The sequence below is a fragment of the Engystomops pustulosus genome, chromosome 10 (genome assembly GCF_040894005.1).
Source record: "Engystomops pustulosus chromosome 10, aEngPut4.maternal, whole genome shotgun sequence".
Classification (NCBI taxonomy): domain Eukaryota; kingdom Metazoa; phylum Chordata; class Amphibia; order Anura; family Leptodactylidae; genus Engystomops; species Engystomops pustulosus.
This window is the reverse complement of record NC_092420.1, coordinates 24,843,589-24,864,927: the sequence shown is the minus strand read 5'-3', so window position 1 is coordinate 24,864,927 and position 21,339 is coordinate 24,843,589. Positions and strand designations below refer to the sequence as shown.

General features: G+C 41.5%; 1 protein-coding gene across 1 annotated transcript in view; it reads right to left on the bottom strand.

Moving 5' to 3' along the window:
• Window positions 1-7,270: 7,270 nt before the first annotated feature.
• The window catches only part of SUSD3 (sushi domain containing 3), a 52,738-nt gene continuing 38,669 nt past the window's right edge, over window positions 7,271-21,339 (bottom strand). Inside the window, exons 4-5 of the mRNA XM_072127450.1 lie at window positions 11,467-11,628; window positions 7,271-7,789 (exon numbers count right to left, since the gene is read on the bottom strand). Coding sequence (XP_071983551.1) covers window positions 7,582-7,789; window positions 11,467-11,628 — 370 coding nt within the window. The 3' untranslated portion in view covers window positions 7,271-7,581. The remainder of the gene's footprint in view (window positions 7,790-11,466; window positions 11,629-21,339) is intronic.

Genomic DNA, 21,339 nt, shown 5'->3' with positions numbered 1-21,339 from the left:
AACGTTATTGTAGCCCTAAGAAGGGCTGTTGGGTTCTTTGAGAATCACTCCTGCCTAACAGTAAGCTAATAGAACACCCTAACGCTTTCCCTGAGCAGCAGCAGCTCTCTCCCTAGCGGCATCCAGAGACAGAATGATCCGAGCAGCGCGGCCAGCGGCTAGTCTATCCCAGGGTCACCTGATCTGGCCAGCCAACCACTGCTATCGACGTGTAAGGGTACCACGTCATGCTGGGTGGAGTGCAGAGTCTCCTGGCTTGTGATTGGCTCTGTTTCTGGCCGCCAAAAAGCAAAACGGCGGGAGCTGCCATTTTCTCGAGCGGGCAAAGTATTCGTCCGAGCAACGAGCAGTTTCGAGTACCCTAATGCTCGACCGAGCATCAAGCTCGGACGAGCATGTTCGCTCATCTCTATTAACCACTGATTTTCTGATAAATTGACTCAAGTGAGTAATAATTGGAATTGTCCTTCCCATGCTCAATGTCCTATGTTCTCTCCTATGTCCCATCAGAATTTGTGTTGAAAACATCCCAGACATCCAAAAAACCTTGTCCTTCCTAATATAATAACATGAATGAGCCTCCATACCACACCGTAGGGCCTCCTCTTGTTACACACTTGAATCACCAAGGTTCTTCCTAAATTTTCCCCGCACAGCAACAGGACTGACTGCCTTTATATAATCTTGATAACTGAGTCTGGGTTGCAGTTATCCTCACAGCAACTTGTATGTATAAAATTTCCCTGCATGTCTGGATCCCCCGGACAACCAGCAAATGATAACACATCCTAAAAATATGCCAACACTATGACCAGAATATTACTTGCATGTGTGAATGCTAAAATAGCTCAAGTTCTACAGGAACTGAACACATTTAAAATCCCAGCAACTTTCATGCAACTCTTCGACTTCCAAAATATGCATAATATATAAAGTTACACTACCATGTTCATTATTTTTTTTAATGTTCCTGGATTGTTTTCTCCAATTCTCTAAAATGACTACCATCCTCTAAGTCTTCTTGTGTTTTGATAATCTGAGACCTTTCTTTATCCTCATTGATGGACCAGCCCATGACCCTAGTAGCAGTCTCTCAGACTACCAAAGATCAATGTGCACAGAGAACTTAACAAAGCTGGTGTCGTAATGGGGGTCCTTGGCCCAATAGATAAGAAATAATCTGAAGGCCCACCAGATCTCCAAATACGGTTGGGCTGGAGACCCTAGTAGCAGTCTCTCAGACTACCAAAGATCAATGTGCACAGAGAACTCCACAAAGCTGGTGTCGTAATGGGGGTCCTTGGCCCAGTAGATGAAAATTTATCTGAAGACCCACCAGATCTCCAAATAGGGTTGTCTTCTCCTTGTCCTCTGAGGTATTCTCTTAGGTTTGAGCCAAAGCACACTGGAGAATCCTCTGGTACTCTGGTTTGACTCTGAAGGGCTAGAAATCAGAGGAATTGGCTGAAAGGATGACACTTGGATAGTTCGATTCTAGAGGGCTAGAAATCAGAGGAACTGGCCGAAACAATGACCCTAACCCTATTTATAGATTGGGGGATCAGTTTATTGATACTGGGGTGTACAACTGTGTGAAGTGAGATGCAACAAAATAATTGTCTCAAAAAGTCTTACATTTGTGCAAATTTTAAAACCTAACCCTTTCTCTAAATAAACTCAACCTAAATTATGGTAAATAAAAGTTTGAGTGTCCCACCCACAGGGGTAAAGTAGAAATTTTTGGTCCAAACATGGCCCTTCACAAAAACAATTGTCACTGTGATGACATACTTTTATGTGCAAGAAATACCCTCTGAAATACCCTTTGATCTTTACGTAGATAAATTTACCTTACCTTCCAAAAATTTGGCAACTATGGGACACATTTATTAATAGTGAGGTGAACTGCATGCACTGATCTGGCACACCGTGCATGCACCAATCGTGCTTAAATTGAGTGCACCATTTTTTTTGCCCCACTCAGCTTAACGGGCGTGTGCATCAATTATGTAGGACTTTCGACATTAATTAATGTGGCATCGGGTGCGAATCTGCCCCAGAATGCCCCTTTCGGTGATAAGTTTTTAGTTGCAGCTGCATGAAAACACTGTAGCAAACACATGAATAAATACATGTGCAAGCAGTTTGCACACACACACACACATATATATATATATAATATATATACATGCGGTCCCCTACTTGAGCACACCCGACTAACAGACGACCCCTAGTTACAGACGGACCTCTCTGACCCCTCTGACCGCTGGTGAAGCTCTCTGGATGCTTTACTATAGTCCCAGGCTGCAATGTTCAGCTGTAAGGTGTCTGTAATGAACCTTTATTGATAATCTTTGGTCTCATTACAGCAAAAAAATGTTAAACTCCAATTGTCACTGGGACAAAAAAATGTTTTGCTGGAACTACTATTATAAAATATACAGTTTCGACTTACATACAAATTCAACTTAAGAACAAACTTATGGAACCTGTTTTGTATGTAACCCGGGGACTGCCTGTATGTGCAAACTGTGCCTAAAAACTGGCACCATAAATCTGACTCATTGTCATGTTCTTTTCCTAGACCTGGTGATAGTCTAGTCTTTGGATCCACCGCATTGTAAAATTTCGGGGAGTGTATTCGCTCGAGGATTTATTGTAGTTCTCAGTAGGACATTGTGACATAATGTAATTGGAGGAAATGCAAATCTGATTGAAGAAAAAAAGGGCTAATGTATAACCATGACAAATGTTACCTGTCACCGTTGCCGAAAGTGCATTAGATCAACTCTGAAAGGCAGCACGTTGCCGAAATAAGAAAACAATGTGATCAGTGTATTTGGTTAGAGGTAGACATTTACCTGGAAACCTCTTTGAAAATGATGCACTTTCTATGCTAAAACAAGTAGAGCAACTGCACCCACTAAGCAGCTCCCCCCACACCTACCATTTATTTTATGTCTGAGACGTGACAAAAAAATATATCCAGCTTATCATGCTTCTGGTGGTACTGACCATTGTACACTCCAATGGTTGGAGGAAGACTGGCCGTACTAACGTCACTGTACCCTAAACTTTCCACCCGGCAAGCGGACAAAAAACATGGACTTGAACATTGGGATAAAAAATGGGGGGTCGGCCACAGCTTTAATCTTTAAACAAAATAACCGTTGGTCCAAATGGGGAACCCGAGACCCTCCTATTACCACCTTGCATGCCAAGCCCCGCCTCCGCGGGAGCATGTCTTCGTTGATTCATCAGGTGACTTGATCTCACTCCCGTGAGGGTCAAGGATTCTGCCATAGGCCAAGCTGTGACTTCCAATACATAATTAACAATGAAAGAAATAAAGAGCTGGCCCAAGAGCGGCCGGGTGGGAGGGATCGCGGGGCGGCCCGTGCTCCAAGCAATAGAGCACGGCCAGTCCTGCAACCCCCGGGCTTAAGCAGGTTTAACATACCTGCAATTGGCCACATTATACAGTCAACCAATATTACATCTACTTGAGCCTCAGTGTAATCTTTCATGTACTATACCTCTCTCTTTGGGTGTAAAATTATTTGTATAGTAGTGCAGGCGGTCCCCTACTTAAGGACACCCGACTTTACAGACGACCCCTAGTTACAGATGGACCCCTCTGCCGACTGTGACCTCTGGTGAAGCTCTCTGGATGTTACTATACTCCCAGACTGCAATGTTCAGCTGTAAGGTGTCTGTAATGAAGCTTTATTAATAATCCTTTGTCCCATTACAGCAAAAAATTTGGAAACTCCAAGTGTCACTGGGGCAAAAATTAGGTTTGTCTGGAACTACAACTATAAAATATACAGTTGCGACCTACATACAAATTCAACTTCAGAACAAACCTTTGGAACCTATCTTGTACGTAACCCAGGGATTGCCTGTATATATTATATACTACCTTTCACCTAAATGACATGTATTGTTCTGCTATCTATCTGTACTGCATGTACTGTATGTTACTCCACTTGCGTCAGATGAACTACTGCTCTATACTTAATGGACTGTACTGATGTCAACCAGCACTACATGAAATGTACAGCTTTTTCCCTCTAATATATGCAGTACTATATTGCAATGTATCTGTACTGTATGTACAGCGCTTCTTTTGCTCACTTTATTACATACACTTCAATTTTTTTACTACATGTACATGTACTATGCTGCCATCCACTGTAACTTTATTGTTTATGGTACTACTTGTATTGTAATGCTCTCTACTGCGCTACCCACTACCTGCTTTATATGTGCTGTACTGCTCTCTATTGTTATTAGTACAGTACTGCACTCTACATGTACAATATGTAATGTACTGCACACTACCTTTACTACATGTACAGTACTCTACCTGTACTATATGTATTTTACTGCTCTCTCCCTGTACTGCATGTACTGCACTGCCCTCTACTTGTACTACCTATCTTCCGACAGCTTTCCAGCTCTGTTGAATCTGCTGCTACTGTTAAAGCCGTTGCCTACCGTTAAAGTTGAATAAAGAACTGTAAGTTCATTTGCACAACGTTGCCGTGTAATCCCTGGATTAGGCTGCATCACCATCATGGGCTCCCCAACCTCCATCATCCAGGGACTCCTACATACCGCTCATGGGCTGCCCCAGGGAGAAACCATTGCATCAGCCTCTCCCTCCATATTTCTTGCACACACCACCTGCTTGAGACCTGCCAGGCTGTAGGACAACCCCCCGGTCCTACAGCCCAAGGCCACACTAGCCAGCCACTCCAGTATTCTGTACTACCTGTACTGTGCTGCTCTACATGCACTATAGTATCTTCTACCTGTACTGCATGTACTGTACTGCACTCTACCTATACTACATGTACTGTACTGCACTCTACCTATACTACATGTACTGTACTGCACTCTACCTATACTACATGTACTGTACTGCTCTCTACCTGTACAACATGTACTGCACTGCTCTATACCTGTACTACATGTACTGTACTTCACTCTACCTATACTACATGTACTATCTGTACAACATGTACTGAACTGCCCTATCCCTGTACTACATGTACTGAACTCTAACTATACAACACGTACAGTACTGCACTCTACCTATACTACATGTACTTTACTTCCCTCTACCAGTACTACACTCTTCATGTACTGAACTACCTTAAACCTGTACTGCATGAACTGTTCTGCTCTCTACTGATACTACATGTACTGTACTGCTCTCTACCTACAAAACATGCACTGTACTGCTCTCTACCTGTATTACATGTACTATACTGCTCTCTTCCTCTACTACATGTACTGTACTGCCCTCTACCTGTACTACATGTAGTGTACTGCTCTCTACCTGTATTACATGTACTATACTGCTCTCTACCTCTACTACATGTCCTGTACTGCTTTCTACCTGTACTACATGTCCAGTACTGCCCTCTACCTGTACTACATGTAGTGTACTGCTCTCTACCTCTACTACATGCACTGTATTGCTCCCTACCTGTACTGCATGTACTGTACTGCTCTCTACCTGTATTACATGTAATGTACTGCTCTCTACCTACAAAACATGCACTGTACTGCTCTCTACCTGTATTACATGTACTGTACTGCTCTCTACCTGTATTACATGTACTGTACTGCTCTCTACCTGTACTGCATGTACTGTTCTCCTCCCTACCTGTACTACATGCACAGTTCTCCTCTCTACCTGTACTACATGTACTGTACTGCCCTCTACCTGTACAACATGTCCAGTACTGCCCTCTTCCTGTACTACATGTCATGTACTGCTCTGTACCTTTACTACATGTACTGCACTGCTTTCTACCTGTACTACATGTATTGTACTGCTCTCTATCTATACTACATGTACTGTGCTGCCCTCTACTTGTACTATATGTCCTGTACTGCTCTCTACCTGTACTACAGGTACGGTACTGCTCTGTACCTTTACTATGTGTACTGTACTGCTCTCTACCTGTACTACATGTACTGTGCTGCACTCTACCTGTACTATATGTACTGTACTGCTCTGTACCTTTACTACATGCACTGTACTGCTCTCTACCTGTACTACATGTACTGTTCTCCTCTCTACCTGTACTGTGTGTACTCTGCTCTTCTCTATGTCTTCTACATGTACTGCACTGCTCTCTACCTGCACTACATGTACTCTCTTTCTCTTTATTTATGTTATACTGTTATTTATAGCACATCTATCACATGTATCAACTTGTGCCCAGATGTTAGGACTTAAGTGCTACTCTATATCCTAAATCTTGGACTGTTCATAAAAATAATTTAATGATGAACCCATCTATTAAGGAAACACATTCCCTAACTGCATGAAAACCTCCACGCCATCTACCATCCCCTTTTAATGAAATGTCCATAGTGATGCGCCCGGGTCAGAAGGAGAAGATGGAGCCACAGGGTCGTGGAGAAGAAGCCGGAAGGCGAGTATAGATTTTGTTTTTAAGACTGATGGCGGTTCTTCATATAAGGCCCCGGCCGCGCGTCCATACTGCCCATATAAAGATCCACCATTGATTGTCATTTTTTTTTTAACTGCACTCTTTTAGTTACTTCACAAGTGTCATTCCTTTTAAAAAGAAAAAACCCTCAATAGGCTCTTCACAGATTTCAATAGCTTCTCCTGACTTTTATCTGCAAAGATTTGCATTATAAGTATGTGTTTTGTTATACTGATTTTAAGATTTTTCCGGTTCTGTGGTTTTCATGCAATAAACTGACTAGAGGAGCCGCTGTTTTATGATTAATTCTTTTTTTTTTTAAATGTTATGATCATGGCTAGAAAACATCTTTTTTTTTTTTTTTTTTTTAAACCAATGGCACATTTACACATATTTTCATATGGGCAGGATCAAAGATGGAGTAAAAGTCTTTATTGGTGTCTTAGGCCTGGAGTAGAAGATGTAGAGATAAATATTGGGGAGATTTATCAGAAGTGTCTGCGGTAAAATTGTTTTAGTTGCCCACGGAAACCAATCAGAGCTCAGCTGTAATTTTATAAACAGCTGTGGGAAAATGAAAGCTGAGCTCTGATTGGTTGCAATGGGCAACCAGAACAGTTCTGCTCTCAGACACTACTGATAAATCTCCCCCGTGTGAGCGGTGAGTGAGAGCATTAGTTATGGTGGTATTGCCATGAGCATTGCCTAATAGAAGAGAATCATATCAGAATAATACACAGGGGTGACCGTGTTCCATTAGATGACGGTTCTTTAAACAAATCTATAGACACAGTATAAATCTAGAAAAGCCATTCCTGTATTGAAAAGGTTGTCATATATTACAATTCTTCATGTATCATTACACATATGTACAGTTCACTATTAATGCACCTGGTATGGCAGTAGAGGATAATATACTATGGTTGAGATCTTCTCATGTCTTCGAAGAGAGGGTCAAGTTCCTCTACGTCTTGGATCATGTGATATTAGGCAAGTCCTCTGGGAATTTTTGCGCTAAAGTTTAAATTTTCGATAGTTCATTGATTGGTAAGGCACATAGTTATAACAAATAGCAGTCCTAGGACATCAGTCATGTCAAATCATGTTGTCACTCAGGGACATGAGGTTCAAGTCTCCTCTGAGTATCTTTTTCGTGTCCATATATTTCGACAACGTGCAGTCCGCTTATAGTTTGTATTGCAACACTGGGACCGGGGACAAGGGGTCTGCTGGAGCGGTCTTTACTAGGACAATGTCCACAATGCCCTTCTCTAGTATTACGTCCCACACGATCGTTACTCCAGACATCATGGCATCTGTAGGGATAAAATATATTATGTCATATATTATGTCATATATTGTCATAATTTTGATAAAATATATTATGTCACGTTTGTATTTTTGAGCAGTATCTTCATCTTTTAGACAACATTTTAAAGTATTTTTATGTTCAATATACATATAATGCTGTTTGTAGTTTAACCCATTTCATCACATTCATCCCTAATGGCTTAACTGAGATCTAATAAAGACAAAAGGGGTAGTTTATAATGGAGTATTAGCCAAGAATAATAATTATAATAATTCTTTATTTATACAGCGCACACAGATTATGCAGCGCTGCACAAAGCATGTCAAATTGTTCCCTGTCCCCATGAGGCTCACAATCTAAACAACCTAACAGTATGTTTTGGAGTGTGGGAGGAAACCGGAGGACCCGGAGGAAACCCACGCAAACACGGAGAGAACATACAAACTCTATGCAGATGTTGACCTGGGTGGGCTTCAAACCCAGGACCCCAGTGCTGCAAGGCAGAAGTGCTACTCACACAGCCACAGTGCTGCCCATGAAAAAAATTGCAATTCCAGGAGCATTGCCAGGGATTCTGACTTTTTCCCTCCTTACCCCACCTCCATGCCAAGTGGTCTGGGAAATACCCTTCTGTAAGTTTTGTCTGTAACAGAGTCAACATCTGCAAAGAGTTTGTATGTTCTCTCAGTGGGTTTCCTCCGGGTCCTCCAGTTTCCTCCCATACTGGTAGGTTGATTAGATTGTGAGTCCCATTGGGGACAGGGACTGATTTGACAAGTTCTGTGAAGTGCTGCGTAATCTGTGTGCGCTATATAAATAAAGGAATTATTATTTTTAATTATTATTACATTAGGGTACAATTCTGGGTGAAACATTATGAATGCTTCATAAAATAGTTGTTACCAGAGCAGGAACAGAACAGAGAATGCTGAGAGATTTTCAGTTTGCAAAATTATGAATGCAGCTACCACTAGAGGTGGTATTATTTCATAAAAGAGAATAAAGCATGGCTTATATCTCAGTATTCTATATTTAGCTTGCAGGACGTAGCAGCTCAGAGGCAGAGAGGAGTCAGCAAAATGATAACCTCTGGGACCTCTCCTCCAGTGATCCCTAGAATGAAGGAGATACAGTAAAGCAACTTCTGAGATCTGAAGTATCACATCTGAAATGCTGATAGGGTTGTAACCTCTTAATTCTATCAATGGTTTGTATAGAGGGAGACAAAATCTGTCAATCATTACCGTTCTCCATTGTAATAATAAAAAAAGGGAAATGTCGACTTCTCTTTTAAGAATAGGGGGTGACGGTCATCATGTGGGTTGAGTTAAAAAAAAATTAAGGTACAGGCGGTCCCCTACTTAAGAACACTCGACTTAAAGATAACTCCTAGTCAGGCCCGGCGCCAGCACCCAGCCAACCCAGGCAAGTGCCGGGGCCCCGGGGTACTGGAGGGGCCCACTCGGGCCCCCGGATCAATTGTTCCAGTGTCGCTATAAGACACTGGTACAATTGATCACCATCCGGATCGATCACTTTTCTGCCTCTATGCTGCGCTGGTCGGGAGCGCAGCATAGAGGCAGAATCTAAAACTCACCTGTCCCTGTTCCCACGCTGCGGCACTCTGCAGGGTATGCGACGGCTCTGAAGCCGGCGCACATGATGACGTCATCGGATCATGTGTGCCGGCTTCAGAGCCGCCGCATACGGGAGGCCCAGGCCGAAGACAGCTGCAGGCGCTGCTCCGGGGGAACCAGGAAAGTAAATTATTTTTTCTTTTCCGGAGGGGAGTCAGTGTGTATACAGGGGGAGGGGGGGGGGGGTTAGTGTGTCAGCAGGGGGGGTCATTGTGTCCACAGGGGGAGGGGGGATTCAATGTGTCTGGAGGGGATCATTGTGTCAGCAGGGGGGGTTCAGTGTGTCCGCAGGGGAGGGGGGGGGTTCAGTGTGTCTGCAGGGGAGGGGTGGTGGTTCAGTGTGTCCGCAGGGGGGGGGATCAGTGTGTCCCCGGGGGGTGGGGGGGGATCAGTGTGTCCCCGGGGTCAGTTTGTCCGCAGGGGAGGGGGGGGGGTTCAGTGTGTCTGCAGGGGAGGGGGGGGTTCAGTGTGTCCCCGGGGTCAGTGAGTCCGCAGGGGGAGGGGCGCTGTGTGGCCACTGAAGGCTCTGTCGCCCAGGGGCCCACTAAAACCTGGAGCCGGCCCTGCTCCTAGTTACAAACTGACCTCTGGATGTTGGTAATTTGCTGTACTTTAGCCTTAGGCTACAATAATCAGCTATAACAGTTATCAAAGGTGTTTGCAATTAAGCTTTATTGTTAATCCTGGTTCTTAAGACAATACAACATTATTAAAATTGTCACAGAGACCAAAAACATTTGGCTGGGATTACAATTATAAAATATACAGTTCCGACTTACATACAAATTCAACTTAAGAAAAAACCTACAGAACCTATCCTGTACGTAACCTGGGGATTGCCTGTATAATATATATTATTGTTAAACAGGAACTGTCAGGGTAATTTGAGACATTGACCCACTCACAGATCCTTAGGGGTCCCCAATCGTCTCAGTTTTCCTATTTGTGTTCGCTATTAAAAAAAACTTAGTGGTTAGTCGGGTCAAGCGCCACAATTCTGTCTGACGTGCACCACAATTCTGCAGCATGAACAAAGTGCACCAAAATTAGTGCACCACTACTTTTGATAAATGTGGCCCAATGTCTGTGTACATGAAGCCTTTGGGGGATATTTATTATGCGTCGGCGCACATGTGAAAAGTTGCCGGCCGCAGCTAGTGCGCAGGCATGAAGGTGGCGGAGAGGGCTAAATAATTGCCAGTGCTAGCATTTGCGCTTATTTCAGGGCTTCCACGCCACTGATGTGGTGAAGAGGACCTGATAAATATGCCCCTTTGTTTTGATTCTCCAGATTTCTCTCGTAGCCAAACAAACTCTTATAAGTGACTTCCACTAAAGTTGTCCCCACTGTGTGTGACATAAGTATTAAGATGCTAGTGACCTATCTTAAGGATAGGTCATACAATTTAGATGGATGGGGGTCTAACCACACATCAATTGCCTACAGTGGCAGTGCTGCTCTGAGAGCCGCTTATACTTTTCTCGGTCATATTGTCTGGATTGCTGTCCCATAAATTTTTTGTCGCACGTGATCGGATTTTGGCGCCCAACACAAATCGGGGGGCGGGCCGTCAGACGATCCGACGGATTCGCACTACACACGGGATTTAACATTCAAAAAGTTGTAGCAAGCCAAGCACTTAAATGCACCGGGAAGAAGAAGGTGAACTCTGGCGGCCGATGCACGATTGGATTGCAGGAAATTGGACGCACGATCTTAGTGAATCGCGGCAGCTCCGAATCCTGGTTGGACAACACACCTCAGGGATCGCAACGGGACGGGTAAGTAAATGTGCCCCATAATGTCCAAATGCCACACCAAGCAAAGCAACTATGCAATGTATGGTGCTGTGCTCAGTGAGCAGAGAAGAAACTTCAGTGCTAGATTCTCCAAACACCTAATGGCAGGTTTGGGCACCAACTGACCTGATATTAATGATCTTTCCCATGTCTAGGTCATCAATCTATCTTTACATCTGTTATAAACCTATGGAGCCACTAGATGAGATAAGAAATGCTGTAATCACATAAATTTGAGAGTTACCTGCAAAATCCCTGGTTCTCGTAAGCCATATTTATCCAGTCATCGATCCTCGGCCGGCTCCCTGGCTTGTTGTTATTGTTATTTCTACCTTTCATAGCGAAGTACGCAGCCTGCATGTTCTCCAGCTCCTCACATTCTAATTGATGCCACATGACCTTGTCTCTGCACAATGAGAGATGACAAAAGATGAGATGAATGGAGGAGACAAATCATCACTATACGCATATTGTCAATGTACGGTCTTTCATTGCCACATCTAACCCCAAAGACTTCAGTCTCAAGTCACAATTTTGATTCCATTTTTTTTGCTGAAGTTACATTCTGTTTGTCTTCTATTCACAGTTGAGATTATTAACATGAATCCATTTTGATCACATACAACCTTTTCTGCTTTCGGCTTCACAGTTACATTGTTTGGGAAGCCGCTTATCCTGCTATGCATTTTATGGAAAAACAGCAGAGCGGCAGATTGTGATGTGCGAAGCAGAATATTCGTATAATCTCGAAAAATGAGAAAAAGACTGATGGCGCCATCATTGCTCAGTCTGAGGGGGAAAACTTTTATTTTTCACGTTGGGATTACTGTATAACGCTCTACAAAAACCTGCTATTATTTATCTTCCATTTCCATTTCTGAATCTCTGCAATGCATTAGATACCATACATTAGATAAAAGCAGCACAATTTCGCCTTATACCCAACCCAAAACCCAAACTACTTAAGAGACTGCACAAAGAGGTGTAAAAGGCAGAATAACAGATATGGAATAACTTCAAAACTATAGCATCTTAATTACGTACAATAGGACACGTAATTGGTTTTTAAAAATCTTACATGTCATATTCAGTGGGGCTGATCTGTCTTATAATGTGATTTACGCCCCAAGAAATGTTTCCTATTTATTGAAGCAGAACGTAAGGAACAGAACCATAACAAGAAGAGTTTAGGATTACTGCAGGCCTAGGATTATGGGTCACTGAAGTTCCAAAACACATCGGTTTTTGGGAACAGAGACACTGGGGCAGATTTACTTACCCGGTCCGTTCGCGATCCAGCGGCGCGTTCTCTGCGTTGGATTCGGGTCCGGCCGGGATTCATCAAGGCAGTTCCTCCGACGTCCACCAGGTGGCGCTGCTGCGCTGAAGTTCCCTGAAATGCACCGAAGTTCACGATCCTATCCTGGATGAAGGTGAGTGCAAACTCCGCGACACAATTTCCTTTTTTAAATGCGGCGGTTTTTCCGAATCCGTCGGGTTTTCGTTCGGCCACGCCCCCCCGATTTCCGCCGCGTGCATGCCGGTGCTGATGCGCCACAATCCGATCGTGTGCGCCAAAATCCTGGGGCAATTCAGGTACAATCGGTGCAAATCGGAAATATTCGGGTAACACGTAGGGAAAAGGCGAATCGGGCCCTTAATAAATGACCCCCACTATGTTGTCTCTAAAGGAAATCTACCACCAGGATGAAGGATTGTAAACCAAGGCTCCATAAATGTTACTAGAGCCCAGAGTTCCTCAGGCTCATTTGCATAATTTTTAAAACCTTTTTTTTGTTTAAACAAGAATAAGAAGCTAAAAGAAGAGCAGATACTGCCAGAGGGGGCACATCTGCATGTAGGTGTGCTTGGTTTACAATCCTTGATCCTGGTGTTAGATTCCCTTTAATTATTATTTTTTTAAAAAATGTATATTTAATCCCACTACTTTTTTTGGATGGCCCCGGAAGCTGGGACACACTTTTCTTTTTCTGCATTGTCTAAAATGTTCCCGACCTAGAACTTGTTGCACACACATCTCTGCCACGAAGGGAGGTAAGCTGATCAATACATTTATTTTAATTGTTCCTCCTGTTGAACTGCCTCTCCTCCTCCTGACCTTAGCGGGAAAATGCACCATGGCTGGTTTTGCCTCCTCTGCAACCTCCTCTTATTCCCCAAAAACAAACGGATCAGGCATGTAAAATTTAAAAGCAATTAGTTGACCCATCAATGATCCCAATGAATCCCAATGGTCAACCAGCGTTAATTTTCTACGTATGAAGGTCGTTGTTGGAGCAACTACTAGAGGATCCTCCAGTGGGCCCAGGCTCTAACCAAGGGGATAATGAAAGGAGGTCACCCAATCCAACACTGTGAAGCTCCTTCACAGAATTTATTCCCTGTGTCACTGGTCATGGAAAAAGAACACTTCCCAGAATTCCTCATTCCCTAAGGATTTACTGCTTCTGATAACAGGCAGATATTCTACAAATGATTTCTTCTTTCCGCTGCAGTGTCTCCAATTTATTAAAAATATTTGTTTCCAAACACAAATTTCAATGGGATCTCCGTCCTTGACTCGGAGTTTATTTTTACCATGTAATTAGTCTAATCTGCCACCTTCTGTGATTTCTAGCTGTTATTCACACGCTTCTGCGCTATGTAATCAGGGCTGGGCTCCGTGCATGGAAAGATGAGGGTTTTGTGTACTGACAATGATTCGGGCAGACAGTTTGCCAAGGCGGCTGTAGAGTGGCAGTGCCCTGGTCCGTACCCTTGGGTAGATGACAGTAATATGTTCATGATATTAAAATCAAATCATTGGGCTTTGCTCGTATAAAAGCCTCCTTAAAAGTGGAAAGGGAATACATTGAAGTTGACGCTTTTAGCATGAATTATTTATTTAGGTTTATTTCAGTAAAGATGAGGATTCCATTAGATGCAATTGACTGGGGTTGAATAGAGGGGGGTGTGGGGTGAAGGGACATCTAAAAAGAGGTATGAACTAGTCTATTCCTGTTCTCTGCTAATGAACCCTAGAAAAGTCAGCAACTTGGGTCATTAAAAAAAGCAGTAACCTAGTCATGAATAGAGGTGGGGGTCATCCCGGAGGAAGGTGGGAAAGATCATTTAGAAATGTAGTTAAGGACAAAGCCAGGGGTCAAGCCAAGGAGAAGACTAGGCAGAAATTCTAGCACAAGAACCATGTAAGGGTATGAACCTGAAGTCATCACAGAACGGCAAGACTAGGTCTCTATAAGTCCTGACCACATGGATGGGAGTTGAGTTGCAGGTAGCCAGGCTGGCCACTAAACGGAGAATGGAGCTTCCATTTTCTGTGCTGCTTTGTTGCCGGGGATAGACAGGATCCACTGATTGGCTCCAATCTAATATCCTATGGAAAGTTTGGGAAAATATACAACCAAAAAATCCCTTTAAGCCTTTCACCAGCCTAGGTCTCAAGAGATGTTAGATGTTAAGCCTTAAAGGGGTATTCTCGTCTTGGCATTCACATTCAGTTTCATTAATCTGCCATTTATAAACATTTCTTTAATTAGATGTTATTAAAAAAAAATTTCCTGTGTGAAGATAATTCCCCATAAATGTAGTCATATTGTCCCATAGAAACGAGATGGCTTCCTCGGATACGACCACCTCTGCTGGAGTGATTGCATAAAGAAACAAAAGGTTTTTGTATATGCAATGTCCAGGAGTTACTGCATGTCCCCCCCGTCCTGTGGTAATGATCGCTTAATCCAGGTGGTCAGGCAGGACTCAATAGCGCTTGTCTGGCCACCGCTGCCAGAGTGTGATGTGGTCGTATCCGGGGAAGCTATCTCGTTTCTAAGGGACAACATGACTACATTTATGAGAAATTATCTTCACACAGGAACATTTTTTTTAATAACATCCAATTGAAGAAATGTTTATATATGGCAAATGAATTTAATTAAATGTGAATGCCCTGATGGGAATACCCCTTTAAAGGTGTTTTCCAATAATCCTACTACATCCTCCTAATACACCCTGTGTAAAGGGTAAGCATAAGAAAGTCAACTAATCCTGTTGTAGATACCGATTCCAGTTTTTGCCACTTCCATTCAATGAGCTCAGCAGCCAGAACAGTTGGAAGTGCAGAAGATTTGGAGATGCAATGAAACCTGGTAATGAAACAAAATACTTTTTTGGTTATCCCTGCTTCTAGACGATTTTCCAGGATTACCTGAAAGCTTATTAAATTACTGTGGGATCACATTATAAGCAGCAATAATTCTGCTACCTACCCCTAAACTTTCATCTGTGCTGTCGCTATTTACCATCTAATACATGCCAGAATTTGTCAATGTGTCATATACAATCAAGACAAAATGAGCAGAATTATTGTATAATATCTACTATATAAAGCTGAGAGTGTGTATGTATGTATATGTATGTATATATGCATGTGTGTATGTATGTATATATGCATGTGTGTATGTATGTATATATGCATGTGTGTATGTATATATGCATGTATATATGCATGTGTGTATGTATGTATATATGCATGTGTGTATGTATGTATATATGCATGTGTGTATGTATGTATATATGCATGTGTGTATGTATATATGTATGTATATATGCATGTGTGTATGTATGTATATATGCATGTGTGTATGTATGTATATATGCATGTGTGTATGTATATATGCATGTGTGTATGTATGTATATATGCATGTGTGTATGTATATATGTATGTATGCCCGCTTAAGGAATCTGCACCCTTATGTTTACAATCACCAAATTTTGCACAGCCGCTCTCTGTGACTGAGGGAAGGTCATAGATTAGAGTTTGAGCCGAAATTTTCACCCCACGCTTTCCAATATACAATTATTATCCACCATATACAGAAGCCATTGTCTGCTGCTGCTGTGGCAGTTAGCAACCAATCACAGCTCAGTTTCTATTTTGCCACAGGTCATGTATTGGATTGGTAATTGGTATAGGCAATGGGGAAGATTTATCATTAGGCGGCTCCTTGGGACAGTTCAAGGTCGGTCTTTGGAGCTGCGCTGCTCGTCAGATTAATTTTGGTGGCTTAGGCCCTTTAAAAAATGTTCTTATGTTCTACTTGTATCTGGGATTTTTTTTTCAAAAAGTCTCAGATCATGAGTCTGGTTTTGCAAGGTGTTATACTAGCAGCAGTTCCATGTTTACGCCAGTATAATGCATTAGCGGCAATAGTCCTATGCAACTTTTTAACAATATAAAGTCGCAAAAACCATCTATGCGACTTTTATATGCCAAAAAAGCCTGGCAAAACCAATGATAAATCTCCCAATGAGTACAGGCGGTCCCCTACTTAAGGACACCCGACTTACAGAGGGGTTACAGACAGACCCCTTTGACCTCTGGTGAAGTTTTCTGAATGCTTTACTATAATCCCAGGCTATAAGCTTTACTATAATCCTTGGTCCCACTACAGCAAAAAATGTTTAAACTCCAATTGTCACTGGGGCCAAAATTTTTTTTTTGTCTGGATCGACAATTATAAAATATACTGTTTCGACTTACATACAAATTCAACTTAAGAACAAACCTCCGGACCCTATCTTGTATGTAACCCGGGGACTGCCTGTATAAGACAGCTTATGTGTGAGGTAGTATGTGAAGTAATATGGGTGAGTGAGGTAATATGATAGATAGATATAGAGAGAAAAAAAGAGATATATATAAATAGATACTCCAGTCACATCAGCTGCAGTCTTATTCTTGCCATTATATACTCCAGTCACATCCAGAGCTGCAATTATCTATTGCTAGCATCAAATAAAAAGAAATTGTCCAATTGTCCAATAATAAGTTTCCTTCACGGATGCTATTCATGTCCTTCTCTTACTATGGATATCAGCCTCAGATTGACTGCTATGATCTCCAGCTTGAGGATCTAGAGTCGCTGACTCAGCACAACTTCATCGGGAATATCTAAATGCCAATTACAGCCCATATCTTTTGAGCAAAATGTCCATTAAACATGTAAAAGGTTTTTTTTTCTATACAACATAGATGATAAGTAAAATTAATTTAACCCACGCGTAAGAAAAGTATATTCTGATGATAATTCCCACTGTCTCTTCCGCCTGCTGCCTCTTCATTTATTTTTGATTTTTTTACTTTCCACTTAATTAACTTTAACATAATTTCAATTTAAGCTCAGCAAAAACATAATGTTCCCCGGGCCGATTACAGAGGAGTCTAATTGACGTCTCTTTTTCAGGTGTCAGAAGGAAATTAATTGGCTGGGGGAAGATTGTAACTCTTATACCCGATTTGTATTCCGGAATGAAAAGAAATTGTCACTGATACGTTTTATGTTCCTAATCGTCATATTTTTTTTAAAGGAAAAGCTCCATGAACAGTAGTTATAGGCCTCATGTACACAACACCGCAATCCTATTAATGAAAACCTGTCACCATGATATTGCTATACAGGGATAGAGCAGGAGGAGCAGTGCAGATTGTACATAGAGGTCTATATGAACGCAGTGGTGCACATTTACAGTGCAATCTGTACTAAATGCAGTGTCCTGTGTATAGTGCAGGGTGCGCCAGAGATCCGAAAGAAACCTGGCGCACGGACCTTCTTTCATGTACCCCAGTCTGTTATAGAACAGGAGGAGATGAGCAGAATGTACAATTAAATTGTGTCGCAAGACAATGTACTTACATGCATCTTAGTGCATCGTGGCAGATTCTCGTCGGACAACGCACTTCAGGGAACGTACAGGGATGGGTAAGTAAATGTGCCCCAGTGTCCTATCTGCAGTCATCATATTGTAGAGAAGGAGGAGCTAAACAGATTGCATATGGTGTCCTATCTGCATGCAGCATGTTATAGAACAGGAGGAGCTGAGCAGACTGTACATAGTGGGGCAGATTTACTTACCCGGGCCATTCGCGATCCAGCGGTGCGTTCTCTGCGCTGGATTCGGGTCCGGCCGCGATTTATGATGGTAGTTCCTCCGCCGTCCACCAGGTGGCGCTGCTGCGCTGAAGTCCGCTGGAATACCTCGAAATACACCGGCCCATCCTGGATGAAGGTGAGTGAAATTTTTTTTTTAAATGCGGCGGTTTTTCCGAATCCGTCGGGTTTTCGTTCGGCCACGCCCCCCGATTTCCGTTGCGTGCATGCCGGCGCCGATGCGCCACAATCCGATCACGTGCACCAAAATCCCGGGGCAATTCAGGTACAATCGGTGCAAATCGGAAATATTCGGGTAACATGTCGGGAAAACGCGAATCGGGCCCTTAGTAAATGACCCCCACTGTCCTGTCTGCAGGCTGCATGTTATAGAGCAGGAGGAGCTGAGCAGATTGTACATAGTGTTCTATTTTCAGGCAGCATGTTATAGAACAGCAGGAGCTGAGCAGACTGTACAAAGTGTTCTATGTGCAGGCTGCATGTTATAGAGCAGTAGCAGCTAAACAGAATGTACATAGTGTCCTCTCTGCAGGCAGCATGTTACAGAGCAGGGAGAAAATAGAGAAAATATCTTATCTGCAGGGAGCATGTTATGGAGCAGGATGGGTGGAGTAGATTGTACATGGTGTAGCTAAGCAAACTGCATGTTTAGTATGGCAGGGTCTCTAAAAGAAAGTGATAGTAAAGCTTTAACAACAGGCAGTGGCGTAACTAGGAGAGTCTGGGCCCCACAGCAGATTTCTGCGTGGGGCCCCCTTCTCCTTAAAAAATATATATCCATATTTGGCGCCAGTTGGCATATTCATGATTTTAATTGCAAATTCTTGCTTTGTGCAAGAATTCACAATTATATCACTGCTTCTACACCAGAAAATTGGCATAGAAGCTGTGATAAATCTCCCCCATATAGAATTTATGTACATAATATACTTATACATAAAATATATACAAACCCTATATATACATATACATACAGTATAAACACGTCATATACACACATACTGCATAAACATACACATAGCAAATAAATCATGCATATAGTATATACACATCATACATTGTATACACACACACATATACAGCATATACAGACACACATACAGTATATATACATCATACATCATTTACACAGATACAGACACTCATACAGTATATACACACCATATCACTTACACACACAGATACAGACACATATACATATCATACATTATTTACACACAGATACATACAGTATATACACAGCATACATCATTTACACACAGTTACAGACACACATACAGTATATACACATCATACATCATTTACACACACAGATACAGACACACATACAGTATATACACATCATACATCATTTACACACAGATACAGACACACATACAGTATATACACATCATACATCATTTACACACACATACAGTATATACATATCATACATCATTTACACACACATACAGTATATACACATCATACATCATTTACACACAGATACAGACACACATACAGTATATACACATCATACATCATTTACACACAGATACAGTATATACACATCATACATCATTTACACACAGATACAGTATATACACATCATACATCATTTACACACAGATACAGACAGTATATACACATCATACATCATTTACACACAGATACAGACAGTACATACACATCATACATCATTTACACACAGATACAGACACACATACAGTATATACACATCATACATCATTTACACACACAGATACAGACACACATACAGCATATACACAGATACATACAGTATATACAGATCATACATCATTTACACACAGATACATACAGTATATACACATCATACATCATTTACACACACAGATACAGACACACATACAGCATATACACATCATACATCATTTACACACAGATACATACAGTATATACACATCATACATCATTTACACACAGATACATACAGTATATACACATCATACATCATTTACACACAGATACAGACACACATACAGTATATACACATCATACATCATTTACACACAGATACACAGCATACATCATTTACACACTCAGATACAGACACACATACAGTATATACACATCATACATCATTTAAACACACAGATAGACACACTAACAGCATATACACATCATACATCATTTACACACAGATACAGACACACATACAGTATATACACATCATACATCATTTACACACAGATACATACAGTATATACACATCATACATCATTTACACACAGATACATACAGTATATACACATCATACATCATTTACACACAGATACAGACACACATACAGTATATACACATCATACATCATTTACACACAGATACATACAGTATATACACAGCATACATCATTTACACACAGATACATACAGTATATACACATCATACATCATTTACACACAGATACAGACACACATACAGTATATACACATCATACATCATTTACACACAGATACATACAGTATATACACAGCATACATCATTTACACACAGATACATACAGTATATACACATCATACATCATTTAAACACACAGATACAGACACACAAACAGCATATACACATCATACATCATTTACACACAGATACAGACACACATACAGTATATACACATCATACATCATTTACACACAGATACATACAGTATATACACATCATACATCATTTACACACAGATACATACAGTATATACACATCATACATCATTTACACACAGATACAGACACACATACAGTATATACACATCATACATCATTTACACACAGATACATACAGTATATACACATCATACATCATTTACACACAGATACATACAGTATATACACATCATACATCATTTACACACAGATACAGACACACATACAGTATATACACATCATACATCATTTACACACAGATACATACAGTATATACACAGCATACATCATTTACACACAGATACATACAGTATATACACATCATACATCATTTACACACTCAGATACAGACACACATACAGTATATACACATCATACATCATTTACACACACAGATACAGACACACAAACAGCATATACACATCATACATCATTTACACACAGATACATACAGTATATACACATCATACATCATTTACACACAGATACAT